General features: G+C 40.0%; 1 protein-coding gene across 1 annotated transcript; it reads right to left on the minus strand.

Moving 5' to 3' along the window:
• Positions 1 to 1,306: 1,306 nt before the first annotated feature.
• On the minus strand, positions 1,307 to 6,496 carry LOC104225772 (serine--glyoxylate aminotransferase). Its single transcript, XM_009777637.2, has 6 exons — positions 6,422 to 6,496; positions 4,841 to 5,074; positions 3,793 to 4,077; positions 3,330 to 3,696; positions 2,650 to 2,860; positions 1,307 to 1,563 (listed from the first exon to the last, which is right to left on the minus strand). Exons 2-6 carry the CDS (start codon positions 5,043 to 5,045, stop codon positions 1,426 to 1,428), a joined length of 1,206 nt encoding a protein of 401 aa, XP_009775939.1. The 5' UTR covers positions 5,046 to 5,074; positions 6,422 to 6,496; the 3' UTR covers positions 1,307 to 1,425.
• Between the last annotated feature and the right edge of the window lie 8,089 nt (positions 6,497 to 14,585).

Consider the following 14,585-nt stretch of genomic DNA (forward strand, 5'->3'; position numbering starts at 1 on the left):
GAAGCCGAGTATGCTCGACCCCGAAATAGTACCGTTGTAGATTTGTAACAGAATGAGTTAGATTCCTGCCACGCCCCAAGATCATGACGCAAATCTCGGAATAGGATTGTACGATTCCGCATTAGGCGGTTAGACAGCTGTATCAAGAATATTCCTTACTGTAAATAGAAATATATCTTATTTAGGGTTCCCCTATTATATAAAAGGGACCCCAATCATTTGTAACATGATCGAATCATCGAGAAAAGAATACAGTCTCTACTTTTTGCCTATTATTCATCAGAATTATCCTTTAGCTCTACTATTCTTACTTTACTTTTCTTGCTTAATTGTTCTTATTGTTCCAAGCCCACCTCGAGGTCACTAAGCTCGTGGTAACCGCCTGTTGGGTAACATTGGTTTGATTCACTTGTCTTTTTCATTTATGTTTCATATTTCTTGATTATTAATTGGTATTGAACTAAATCACATATCTTTAAAACCACAAATCAAATTTAATTGTTATTCGTATTTTCGAGGTAAACAAGTAGTTTCTTTCTTCTCATTTTTCCTAGAAAATAGAAGGAAAAAAAATGAAAGCTAAAGCTAACACACTCTTGACATGCAATTCCTAATCTATTGTCTTGATCTTTTTAGTTTTGGTTTTATTTAGTGACACCACTAAATTTTGAAGTTAGACGTAATATTGTGATAGTTATATTGTTAGATTAACATGATAATGACAACATTATGTTTGAAATAATAATAATAATAATAATAATAATAATAATAATAATAATAATAATAATAATAATAATCCCAGGAAAACTCGCAGCTGCTATCCTTAGGGTGTGCGCGGGGTGACTTGCTCACTGTACAATAGTCTGCAAATCACACAGAAGATGTAAACCGCACTAGGCAAATCCGGTGCGACGAGCTATGACTTATGACGCTGTCATGGGAAATTACTTACTCAACTAACCCTTGTGGGCTGAAACTGTAAATTTTATTGTTAAAAAGTTAAGTTAATTCTGTCTAGATTAGCTTGATTTATAAGTCTTTGTTTCATTTATTGGATGCAATTTATTCATGTATTAATCAACGTGGATTAAAAGGGCTAGAAACTAAAGAAAGAAAACACAGGCAGTCAAAAAGCGCAACTCGGTGCACTAAGCTCCCGCTATACAGGGGTCCGGGGAAGGACCGGATCACAAGGGTTTACAGTACGCAGTCTTACCCTACATTTCTGTAAGAGGTTGTTTTTACGGCTCGAAGCCTCGAACACGTAACCCCTGGTCACATGACAGACGGTCAAAAGAAGAGAAAAGAAAAAGCAAATTGTGCAATTTTACCAAAGTATTCTCAACCAGTTGTTGAACAATGAACAAAAGTGACATGAAAAGAAATAATTACAAGCATTGGTTTTGTATACTTATAATAATTGAATTAAATTCTGGATGGGATAAGGGGAGTGGAATTTTGGAGGAAAGTACTAGCAGCTGCAACTCCACTACCAAACTTCACTGGATAACCAACATCCTTAAGTACCATTTCCACTCCAGCAAGACATCCCAATAGTTGCAACTAAAACCAAAAAAAAAAACATGATTTTGTTATGTAAGTTATACTATAATAAGGAAATATATCAAACCTATAAAAGTAAGAGAGCGCAAACTAACAGAGAACGAGTTATGTGACGATATTTGACTGGGCATGAGTTTAAGATGTTAATTTGACTTATAAAATATAGCAGTGATGATGAAAGACAGCAAACATCATATTTAAGTTGAAGTGTAAATAGTATAACACCGTTAACGTTGTATAGAAATAGACTGGTGTCAAACATTTTGGAACGTCCCAAAAAGGAAATTGTGTCTCGGAAATTGGAATGGATTATGGATATAACAACAACAACAACATACCCAGTAAAATCCCACTAGTAGGATCTGGGGAGGGTAGAGTGTACGCAGACCTTACCCCTACGCTGAAAAGATAGAGAGACTGTTTCTGGGAGAACCTCGGCTCAACAGAAGAGACAATAATATCGGAAAAGAAACAAAAGAAAAGGTTTGTAACAACAAAAAAAAGCCAGAAAAGTAATGAATTATGATGGAGTGGCAAATTCAAGAGAACAAAAATATTGAGATATGACTCTTAAATATATGTCTAGAACCAAATGGAAACTATTAACACTAAATTTTATGAGTTAATTTGGTGCTTGAAGCCTTGAACTCAGAAAATCATTATAAGATGAACCAAACACATCCTCTGAGAAAGAAAATAAACATGGAGATTTTATGCTTTTGCCTAGTCAGTATAGAGTTGTAAGTTGTAGCAGCCCTTTACTTGATGATATTGAATATATAGAGCCAATAAACAAACAAACCAGAGCTTATGCAGTTATGCATATGGTTGTATGTCAACTGTGATCTCTACACAGACAACCGGACCCCGCACATAGCGGGAGCTTAGTGCAGCGGGCTGCCCTTTTCTTTTTCTTTGAACCAAACCACAATCTAAAAGAACTTGATGACAGTCACATGTTCAAGAATGATCTTGAATTCCATAGTAGCAGTCACGTGCTCGAGGAATTATCGTATAATCGTTGTCTTGTTAGACTTCACAGAATGTGTAATAAGACATGTAATCTGCAGTAAAGAGAAAAGTTACCTCATTCAAGTTGCCAAGATGTCCTATTCTGAAAACCTTTCCTGCCACTTTGTTTAGGCCAAGACCTAAGCTTAAGTTGTATCGCTTCCATGCCCTTTTCACGATTTCAACACTGTCGATATATGGAGGAACAACCACAGCTGTGACGGTGTCACTGAACCATTCCTCCTTCTGAGTGCAGTTCTTCAAGCCCCATGCCTCCACGGCAAGTCTGCATTTTCATTCCAAAAACTTGTATCATTTCTCCAATAATTATGTATGCTAAGGCGGAATCCTGGTGAAAGTGATGCATCTCCTAGATATACATCGATTTTACCAAGATTGGTAAGCTATAATGCTCAAGTTGACGTAGAATACTACTCCCTGTGTTTCATTTTATATGGCAGTGTTTGACTAGACACGGAGTTTAAGAAAGAAAGATTTGTGCTACATGCAAAAAGGACCCTTAGAACTTATGGACTCGAACATGTTATGCATGATATTCTGTGTCTATATGCGAATGTCATTACAGTTAACGAGTTTCCAGATATAGAAAGGTGCCTTTCTTTTTGCAACAGACTAAGAAAGAGTTCCATGTAAAACGGGACAAGAGAAAGTATTATCTTAGCAAAGTGCAAATTAAGCTGCGATTCACTAATTAACAAAAACATGACAGGTACTAACAGTGGCTTTACTGTTACCTTGTTGCTTTGCCCAGGCGAGCGTGTCTCGCAATCACATTTTCGAGGCCTTCCTCGAAAAGAAGGTCGAGAGCAGCTCGGAGTCCATACAAAAGTTGGATTGAAGGAGTATATGGCCAATAAGTTCCCATCTTGTAGAACTTAAGGTAATCACTCCAGTCAAAGAAAACTCTCACTGATTTTGCAGTTTTGGCGGCCTCAAGAGCCTTGGGACTAGCACAGACTATCCCGAGTCCGGTAGGAAGGGAAAGTGCTTTCTGCGAACCAGTAAGCGCCACATCAACGCCCCATTCATCCATGCGAAAATCAAGTGCACAAATTGAGGACACTCCATCGACAAGGAAGAGAGCAGGATGCTGGTAGTGATCTGTCGCGAAAGTTGAGTGATAGCAAAATTAATGCATACTGTTTGATATCTGAATTCAATTTCTTGAAGAAAATATGCAACAGTTGGATACATTACCGAGTATTTTCCTTACAGTAGCCAAGTTGTTGGTAACTCCAGTGGCTGTCTCATTATGCACAATGCAAATCGCCTTGATAGTATGTGACTTATCTGCTGCAATTTTGGAGGCTAAAGCTTCAAGGTCAGCACCTTGGCCCCAGTCACTCTCAACAACATCAACATCGAAGTTGAGGCGTTTCTGTTGATCAATCCAGAGCAGACTGAACTGACCGATGAGGAAAGATACAATTCGATCACCAGGAGACAGCGTGTTTGTGAGCGCACTTTCCCATGCACCAGTTCCTGCCACATGAAAACAATATGACGGCCACCTTGAGTTGAATATTTGAGCCACAAGAAATCAAGAACTACTTAAACTGATGATTCTGTTCATACTACTGGAAAGCCATCACTTTCCTTTTGTGTTATAACAGAAGAGGGATAAAATCAATTTGAAAAGTTTCATCCTAATACAACAACGATAACGCAACAACTACATCTTAACAACAAGCAAGTTGGGTTCGGATATATAAATCACCACTATCCTTGTCGCTCCATTCAAGCTCTTTTCTATATTTTTCTACTGGCATATGAATCTCGGATAGGACTAAAAGAGTCCTCAAAAGTATTGGATCATAAGTAAACGTGCTAACATGACTAGAACTTAATCCCATTTTTGGGCAGAAGATTCATTCTAATGCTAAACGAAATCTTATCTCTTCATTTTAACTTCAAGGTGGACGATTAAGAGGAATAAGCCTAGGCAGTGCCGAAGCTACAAGTCTAGCCGGGTTCAGTAAAATCCAGTAACTTCGGCTCAGACCTTGTATTTGTGCTCAGAATCTACTTAATATGTGTAAATAATCTATCCCGAACCTATTAACTTATCATGTCCTAGATTCCAGAACCCATATACTCAAAAATTTCACCCGAGCACGTCTATCCTAGCTCCGCCTTTGAGCCTAGGAAATTTGTATTTTGAGGAACCAATATATCATCAAACCAAACTCGTCGCGATGCAAATATAAGGGCGATAAAGAGTAAGATACTAAGCGTATTACTATACCTGTAGTTGGGATCAGAAATGGAGTTCCACTTGTAGTCTTGAAAATCTTCTTGACATCCTCAAGCAAGACCTTTGTGAGAGCTGGAACAGCTGGGGACCTGTAATCCTCGTTGTTCCGGTTCATCGCACGGAGAACTTGTTCCGGGATATTAACAGGTCCCGGAACAAACAAATGGTTCCTTCCAGGTCCATTAACGTAGTCCATCTTCTTCCTTTTGAGATTTCAACTAATGCCTTCAATATACACAAAAAAATAAAATTCCTCAGATAAGAATTTTGAAATTACAATTACTAGTACTTCATTACCAATAGGATCTCAATTTCTACCAACCAAAGCAATCAACTAAATAGGAAAATGAATAAAAATGTTGTACCACTCATATTGCTCGTCCGTAAGGCGAGGGTCTATTGGAAATAGTCTCTTTATCTCAACAAAGGCAGGGGTAAGGCTGCGTACACAATACCCTTCCCGGACTACTATACTGGGTTTGTAATTGTTGTACTCATATTGCTCGACGCGATACTAAATAATACATTAAATTTTGTGTTTTTTTTTATCTTTTCATTTCTCCCTTCATTTCAACAAAGAATAACTTACTTTTTTTTTTATGGAAAATGGAATTTCCTTTCCACTAATTGGCTCAGTTAAGCACTCTTCACAGTATTAGCCTAGATGTTAGGTAATCAGTAAGGAAAAGGTCAAAACAATTTATAAGACACTTTTTACACTTTTTAGGATGTCTCAAAATGTTTGAAATAAATTCACTAAAAGTAGTATTATTCCACACAATCTCACAACTTTTCCAGAATCCAGTTTATTTTTTTGGATCAAGCTAATTTTTTCAATTAGTGTTACTTAGTATATCTTCCACTATACCAGTAACATAATATCAAATTAATATCTCAAACTTTGTGTCCCGTCAAACACTGCTAATATAAACCGATATGGCATGACTGCAGTGGCAGAGCCATATTCAACCAAGGGGATCGACACGCCTTTGACTTTCGATATACTTAATTTTTATATTTTGACACTCCTTGGTAAAAATCCTGGCTCCGCCACTAGGCATGAGTGGATACAAAAACATAGTGTAACATATATGAGTTTAAGTTATAAACATGATAACTGGTAAGAACTTATACACTATCACGGTAACTTAAACTATTATAACATGTTATTACGCTATTTTGTAGGGCGTCGTATCATATCAGGCTTGATACGAAGAGTTAAATGTTGTTGTATGTCAACTCAACATTTACAGTCAGTTTACATAACATAAACTCGCAACACGTAAAATATTTTTTTTGGATTTCCATCCGGTGTCCGATATCCACATGGGAGCCCGGCTATATCCGGTTCGCACCGCGTAGGGCCCCCATTCGGGAGCAAGCGCTCCCCACCAAGAATTTTTCCATACCCAGGGCTCGAACCCGAGACCTCGGGTTACAGAAAAAGCAATCTCATCCACTGCATCACATCCATTCGGGGTGGTAACATGTAAAATATATACACACAAACATTTACATACATATATATATAAATATATTGTAAGATACAAGTGGCTTTAGAAGAGCAAGTACCTGAAATGGCAGTTAATAACAATAAATGGCTCAGTGCAGAGCAGAGAAGGAAAGGAAAGGCAATATGAAAAGTCCAAAGCAACAAATACAAACTCTTATAAGAACAGCATGAGACCACTCAAGCTTCTTTGTGGGTCCCACTTTAGATTTGACGTGGCAGATAAGTGACTTACGTGGATAGTAATCTTGTGGCTAAGATTTTTGAATATTTTGATACGTCCAATTTTCTTTTTACCTTAATTTTTTTTTCAAAGTAACATTTTTTTTTCCCTCAAATATTTACATTTGAGCTCCAACTTAATAATTAACTTTTTACGTACATTTTTTTTTTAACTTTCTACGTACTTTAACTTTGATTTTATGCTAAATTATACTCTTATAAAAATGTTTTCTTTTTTAAGGGATTCCATATATACTAATTAACATGCTCGAGAATAGATAAATTACAAAAGTCTATGTTCAAAAGATTTAAACATTTTTTTAAAATTTACATAAAAAATTACAGTCTTGTGATTTTACTTTCTCTATTTGTATTTTTTCGAATATTCTGTAGTTTGTATACACGTTAATATAAAGTTTAAGTTTTATATATGCACTAATAGTGTATAAATATTTTATATCAATTAACCTACAATAATATGAAACTCCTAATAGCAAGTGTAATATGTAACTTCATAAAACAATGTAATAAACTACTGTAGTTGATTATTATTTGTAATATTAGTATGTATAAGTTAAATTTGTAACAAAAGAATGAAACACGTGAGAATAGTAAAAAAAAAAAAAGAAGAGATTTTCTCCATAATTAGAGATTGGGCAAAACACCACACGTCTCACCTCACCCCCCACCCCCGCCCCCCGCCCTCCGACGTACCACAAGCTATTTATTTTTGGAGGATAAAATTTCAAACAACGACGACGATCAAGTAAAATTCCAAAAGTGGGGTTTAGGGAGGCTAGTGTATACGCAGACCTTACCCTTATCTAAAGAAGCATAGAGGTCGTTTCCGAAAGACCTTCAACTCAAGAAGACGGAAAAGACAAGAAGAGAAAGGAAGGGACAATATATTAGTACCATCAAACAGAAACCAAAGAAATAATAACAGCATCATAAGAACTAGAAAATTGTTGAAATGTAATAACAAAACCAGAAAATAAACCCAGGTGCTATGAACGACGGAGGATAAATTTCAAAGCATTAATAATTTTGTCGAAACTTTTTTTTTCTTGTATATTTTATGCTAAAAGATATTACATTACTCCCTACTTAAACTCGAGTTTATACATATATGATGAGAAAATTCTTATACATCTTACGTTAGCTAACGTTTTTCAGCTTGTTGTTATATTAGTCGTAGCACGCCTTAATAAAATAACTAACAAATACATGATTATAGTAGAATATATGGAAAAAAAATAAAGCTTATCTTAAAAACAAGAAAACAATGACGAAACATAAAGAAAGCCATTAAAATTTTACATCATAGGAACTAAATACAGACCACAGAAACATTAAATGTAGAGTATGAGGTTGAGAAAGAAATTGTGAAAAGATAAGATGATAAAAGGGCTATAGGAACCACTCCCTAATTTGTGGGAAACAATAGCTATACATAGCATTTTCCTATTTTTGTTTTCTTGTTACTTCCTTTTCATTGTTTTGTTTTTTATTTCTATGTTTTGGCCATTTGTTCCAATCTCTCATCCACTCTTTTGTCCAACCCTGCACCCTTTAGGTAAGTGATCAAATCATACTTAGGATTTTTTTTTCTTTTTCTTTCTTTCTTTACCTTTTAGTTTTGACCCGAACACTTGCACTCAAAAGTATAGTAAGTCGAGAAAAGCCTCAGCAAGATGATAAAAACACTAGGCGATTTCTTTTCGTATGCTTAAGATCGTGGGAGGTTACTTGATATATGTGTTCATGGAAGGTAGTAAATACTTGATATATTAACTAAGGTGTGTATAAGTTAACACGAACACTTGCACTCAAGAGTATTGCCTAGTAGTCAATAAGTCGAGAAAAGCCTCTGCAAGATAAAAAAAATACTAGGCGGTTTCTTTTTATTTGCCTAAGTTCGTGGGAGGTTACTTGGTACATGTACTCATGGAAGATAGTAGATACTTGATATATTAATTAAGGTGCATACAAGTTGACCCGAACACTGAAGACCATCGTCATAGAAACAGTGTTCAACCTCTTCCCAAAAAAAAAAAATAGCAACTGCAACTTCAAATGCGATAGGAGAAAGGAAAAGTTAAAAGACAAATATAACTCTCAAAAGTACAGTTTGGACTTTGGAGAATGAATTAGTTAAGATTCATAATAGGGAAACTGCACATTATGATACTTGTACAAATTTAATATAGCTATAGCTAGCAATATAGCTAGTACCCTACTCCAAATTTAAGCATTCCAAAAAGTTTTTGCTATGCGTTTTCTTTATATCCCTTTAAAATCTTATTCCCCTTTCAAGAATTTTCCCTAAACTTTTACTCCAATATAGACAAAAGCAGACTTTACCTTCTTCCTCTTTCTCCCTGCAAACTGCCAGTTATATCTTACAACAACATACTCAGTATTATCCTACACCGTGAGGTCTGGGGAGGGTAGTGTTTACCGTGAAAATGGTAATAACAATTAAATTTGATTATGGAATTCTAAAAATACGTGATCTATTTTTATGCTAGTTATTAAGCAGTTGATGCTATGTGTGAGACTTGGAAATGAGATAAGAGTTAGGATAAGGTGATAACCAAACCGATATGTCAATAATCGGAGCCTCAAACTTGTCGATTCGGGGGCCTCGAGGTCGGTTCCGGTGCCCGGCTGGGAGCTATCGTAGGTAGTCGAGGTATGGCTAACAACTACGATAAAATCAACGAAGGTCTTTATGGCTAATGATAAGCAATAAATGATGAACAATAATGAAGATAATAAACGAAAGCAATAATATCAAGAGAATATGTTAGAGAGCAAAAAGAATGTTCTTGTATAATTCGTGTGGAGCAACTAAAGCAACAGGGGTTTACAAAATGACATGGATCCCCTTTATATAGGAGGAAAAATCCAACAGTGTACAAAATACATTAATGATAAAGAAGTAGAGATGGGACAACTAGATGACACCCTGATTAAGGGTTAGGGTAGCCCACTAGGCTCTGTCAGTCCTAGCCATGTGCCTTGGGAACTCCCCATTTCTACCGTAGCTGTGGTCAACATTGTCCCAAGGTCGGGTGTCGATGAACCTCGAGGGGGGAGACTCGACCATAGCCTTGTAATCTCGAGACTTTGAAATGGTCTTCTGAGGTACCTCGATGACGAGGAATTGGACCCTCTGATTTTACCGTATACAGATAGTCCCCGCGTTTTTGTAGAGATGAGCGACAAGAAACAATTTTGATATCTAACTCTCCGGACTTCCCGCGATGACGTTATACCGATTATGCAAGCCTCCGTGATTACCGAAATGTCACGTCGTTTCACTTCTTCAGGATCATTCAAAGCATTGCGGTTTCTCATTCTTCCAGGCCATAATGTCATCGTCGGTTCAGCTCTCAAGGACGCATTAAATGCGCCTGCCGTTACGTCTTTCGAGGGCGATAATGGTGCCGTCGGTTGCGCTACCTCCCTTTCTATAAATGGGAGCCTCCTGGGATCAATCTTTCATCCAAGTATCTTCCTGTATCTATCCATTCTTCTCGTCTTACTATCCTTATTCATTGTCGTTCACCATGTTTGAGGCCCATGGCCTCAAGATTGTATGGAGGTAATTCTATCAGCCATGCCACGACCTATCTCCTGGACTTTCTCTGATCGAGCGAGATTACGCCGTTTTGTTCTTATTGTTATTGTTATTGTTGTTGTTGTTGTCATTGTTGGGTAAGGACGACGAAGCAGGGGGTCGATTTCTCCTGGCCTAGGGAAATATTTGAACCCTACACCGGTGCTCAAGAGGGAGCTCGGACTATACGCCGCTTCTCACCTCCCCCGATTACCCGGTGTGGCGCCACACTCCCTTTGCTTTACGTGGAGTGAGGTGGTACTATCTACTAACGGTTACATCCCACACTGGGGCAACGTCCCAAGAAGTGGCTTTACCATAGTAGCCTGGCGAAATTCATACTAGCCAGACTTTTCACCCAGCCACTTCTTCGTTCCTTTCTGCCTCTTCCGCGTCACTTTTCTCTTCTCTACCGCTTTCCTTTTCGTCATCTCCCCTTTTGAAGATGCCATTTTGGAGGATCAAGATAAGACTCCCGAGGAGATGATGCTCGAAGATGCTGCTGCCGAGAAAGCACCTTCGAGAGTAGGCTAGGCTCTAGGCTCTTACTATATGTGTACCTTTTCGTTTCTTTGTTTCTGTGTAAGGACCCTTCGTGGGCATTTGTAATCATATGTAAGGACCCCTCGTGGGTTTTTATAATCAAATTGTTTTATGAATACAAAGAAGTTTCTTCAATTTTGTCATCGATGTTTGTTGTATTCGATTTTACTTATGTTTATGGAGATTCTAAATGTATGACTCTACCGGTTGGTGCCAATATCGAACCCAGATGTGAGTGTTTTTTTCCTGATTTTTGATTGATTAGTATGGCTTCTTATGGAGTCCTTCGTCGTTCCTTGGATCGAGCCTGGATTGGACCGATAGACTCGGTCATCAGGACCCTTACTTCGAGTCGAATAAAAGTAATGCTTCGAGCCTCGAAACCGTGACTTACCACTTAGGCTTCACGATAACCTTTGAGGGGAAATGTGCTCGAAGGCCCGTGGAAATGGATTGCCTTTGAGCTTTCGAGGGCAGTCCCCGAGTGGAGGTTCGTTCAAATCCAGACCACCTAGAAACTTGTTTTGAACTTAGTTTAGATAGCCTTAAGCGCTGTAGATAGATCCTGGAAGAAGGTTTGCCCAAACTCAGATGGTACCCCGGGATCAAGCCCATGTGGGTGGAGCTTAAGTGCTTATTTCCTTGGAGCCTAACTCCTTTCCGATGGAGGTCCTCGAGGTCAGGTACCACCTCAGGACTAGCAATGATATCGCTGGCTTCTTAGAGCCTATCTTTTCTTTGATGGAGGTCCTCAAGGTCGGGTACCACCTCGGGATTGGCGATGATACTGTTGGCTTCTTAGATCCTAACTTTTCTTTGATGGAGGTCCTCGAGGTCGGGTACCACTTCGTTACTGGCGATGATACTGTTGGCTTCTTAAAGTCTAACTTTTCTTCGATGGAGGTCCTCGAGGTCGGGTACCTCCTCGAGATTGGCGATGATGTCGTTGGTCTTTTAGAGCCTAACTTGTTTTTTGATGGAGGTCCCTGATGTCGGGTACCACCTCGGGACTTGTAGTGAAGTTATTGGCTTCCAGAGCTTAACTTCTTCTTGCTGGAGGTCCTCAAGGTCGGGTACCACCTCGAGACTGGTGATGATGTCGTTGGCCTTTTAGAGCCTAACTTCTTTTTGATGGAGGTCCTCGAGGTCGGGTACCACCTCGGGACTTGTAATGAAATTATTGGCTTCCTAGAGCTTAACTTTTTCTTGTTGGAGGTCCTCATGGTCAGGTACCACCTCGGGACTTGAGATGATGTCGTTGGCCTTTTAGGAAGGCGGATCGTTGCTGTTTTTTCCATATATAGGGTCGTTCCGGCTCCTTCGGAGATCCCACCATTTTAAGTAGTTACCCTTCTTTTTCTACGTTAAGTCTTTCATTACTTCAGTACTAACGTACTTGCACGGATTCCTACTTTAGTTCTATAATTTTGTCGTAGCCATGACTGCTGCATCGGGGTCTGTCCGGTGGAGAGGGGAGAGTTCCGCCTCCGGCATTCAGGACCAACGAGAGTATAACTCGAAGATCACTTCTTTGATAGGAGAAGAACACCTTGAGTTAGTGAGAAAAGACTGCGGATGGGGGGGGAAGTGGTATTACAGACATTTTCCCCGGATAAGGGCATCACAGGTCGCGCCGATGGATTTTTTAATGTGTACACGTATCCTTTCACACTGGGCCCCCTTGATAGGGTTGTGCTCAACTTCTGTTCAAAGTATCAGGTTACCTTGGCGCAGATCCACCCGTCATTTTGGCGAACATTGTTTATGATGAGATTCTTCGCGGAGAAGGCGGGGCTTGAACTTATGCTCAATCATCTTATTAGGTTGTACCGGCCCTTTCACCATAGAGGTCTGCTGACCTTGTGATGTTGATCGACCACGCCCTTCGTTGTTGATGTTGAGGAGGATGGAGACCGAGAATGGGTGAATCACTTCGTCTGAGTTCGGTACACTGACATTATCAACGTGGAGCTTATGCCATTCCCTGAGGAATGGAACTATACACGTAAGTGGTGCATTTAGTGCCTTCTCAGTTTTGTCTATGGCGAAAACTAGTTTCTTAACCATGCCTTGTTTTCTTTTTCTGTAGTGGTTTCATGGACGCTGGGCGATGTTCCTGATTTGCCGGATTGGGTTCGGAAGTTGGAGACCCACTCGACCTATGATGAGCGCAAGTGGCGAGCTTTGTCCCGGGGCAGATGGGAAGCAAAGCATCATGGTGTGTGTTGTGCTATTTTTTCCTTTCCCTTCCTTCATTGGGATAGGCATTTTCCCTTTATGCATATCGATCTTGCTGTTGTAGGCATCGGGAAGTCTTATGAGGCGAGGTCGTGCTCCTCTAGAGAGGGGGAAGAGTTTCCAGCTTTCGGGCTAATGAACGACAAAAATAAGCGGGAGATGCTTTTATAGGGCGATGGCGCTCAAAGCAAGGCAAAATGGGACCGGGGCTTCGGAGCGGAAGCATCATCCTAGCCTGCCGCATCTGTGGTTCCTGGTTCTAGAAAGAGGGTTTCTCCATTGTTGTCGCCTGCTTTTTCCGTCGACAGTACTTCGAGGGATACTAGAAACCCGAGGTCGCATACACCGAGCGATTGTGCCTCGACCGGGTCGACCCTTTCAGAGTTGGGAGAACTGGGTTGAAAGATGTGCGCTCGGCCTTTGAGGAAGCCTAGTGGCTTCACTTCGTGGTGAGTTTCGGCACAGGCCTTTCGAGTTTCGCATTTCCCCTTCCTTATTGGGTTTTCTCTTATGGACCTTCAACAAGCTTAAGTCCGGGATGCTTCATCGTGAGGCTAGACTGCGGAAAGCTCTGGATGAGGAGAGATCCTTTAGGCTCCTTTGCGATGAAAAGGAAGTCGAGTTGGTACACTTGCGGTATGAGGTGAGCCAGAGCTTGAATTATGAGAACTACTTGAAGGAGCAGATAAGTTTCTGTCCCGGGTGAGCGTGCATTCCACCTTCTTGCTTCTAAGGCTAATGCTTCGTTTATTTTATTTGCAGAAAAAGACGGAGGCTCTGGAGTGCCTTCAAGATGAAGCTGGCCGAGCCAGGCATGAGCATGATGAGCTAAAAGCTCGGGCGGAGGCTTAGGCTTTAGAGGGGAAGAGTTCTCTGGCTAAAGTCCCCGCCTTTGAGGCTCAACTTCGCTTAGCTCGTGATAATGCTTTGGTTCAAATAGATACAATTGCGAAGCTCAAGTTCGATCTTTTAAAGGTCAGGGCCGAGATCATTGATGCCCAGGTTGAAGCCGTAATGAGCCGAGATAAAGCTAACCAGGAGATGGCGATTTATTTAAAGGATGCTACCGATGCTCAAGCTGAGCTGAGAAGGATCCTCGACCATGAAGAGAAGATTGAAGAATATGCTCGCTGCAAGTTTCGAAGAAAGACCCTTGGTGAGATTCGTGCTATGGGTTTCACCCTCTATGAAGAATTGGCGCGAGCGAGGGCGGACGAGCATGATGCTTGGTTACTTTTGTTCGACGCTGAAGAAAGCGAAGATGAGGCCGACAGGCTGTAACCCCAAGGGGCGTAGATTTCATTTGTATATAGCATTTTCAAAACATGTCTGTAGACGGAGATTGCGCTTTTTTCGCATATGTGTATAAGAGAAAACCTTACGGCTTTATTTCTTCTGTATCTCTTTCTGTCTTGAATTTGGCCAGGTGAACTGTTCTTTGAGTTGATAGGAATCCTTATATTCGTGATATGGACATGGGACACATTAGGTTGGCCCATAGGCTCTTACGCGCTTGGTCGATGCGACCTTTTATGTCGGCTGGCGGCAACGACTCTTACGCCTTACCCTTAGGCATATATAGTTAACTATTTTGGGTT

Source organism: Nicotiana sylvestris, chromosome 10 (genome assembly GCF_000393655.2).
Source record: "Nicotiana sylvestris chromosome 10, ASM39365v2, whole genome shotgun sequence".
NCBI lineage: Eukaryota > Viridiplantae > Streptophyta > Magnoliopsida > Solanales > Solanaceae > Nicotiana > Nicotiana sylvestris.

Bases quoted from the DNA above. Each gene is read 5' to 3' on its own strand.
- LOC104225772 (XM_009777637.2), bottom strand. From the start codon at position 5,045: ATGGACTACGTTAATGGACCTGGAAGGAACCATTTGTTTGTTCCGGGA. The intron at 4,078-4,840 runs GTATAGTAATAC...TTCATGTGGCAG, and splicing joins ATTTCTGATCCCAACTACAG to GAACTGGTGCATGGGAAAGT. The intron at 1,564-2,649 runs GTAACTTTTCTC...TTTTGGTTTTAG, and splicing joins ATCTTGGCAACTTGAATGAG to TTGCAACTATTGGGATGTCT.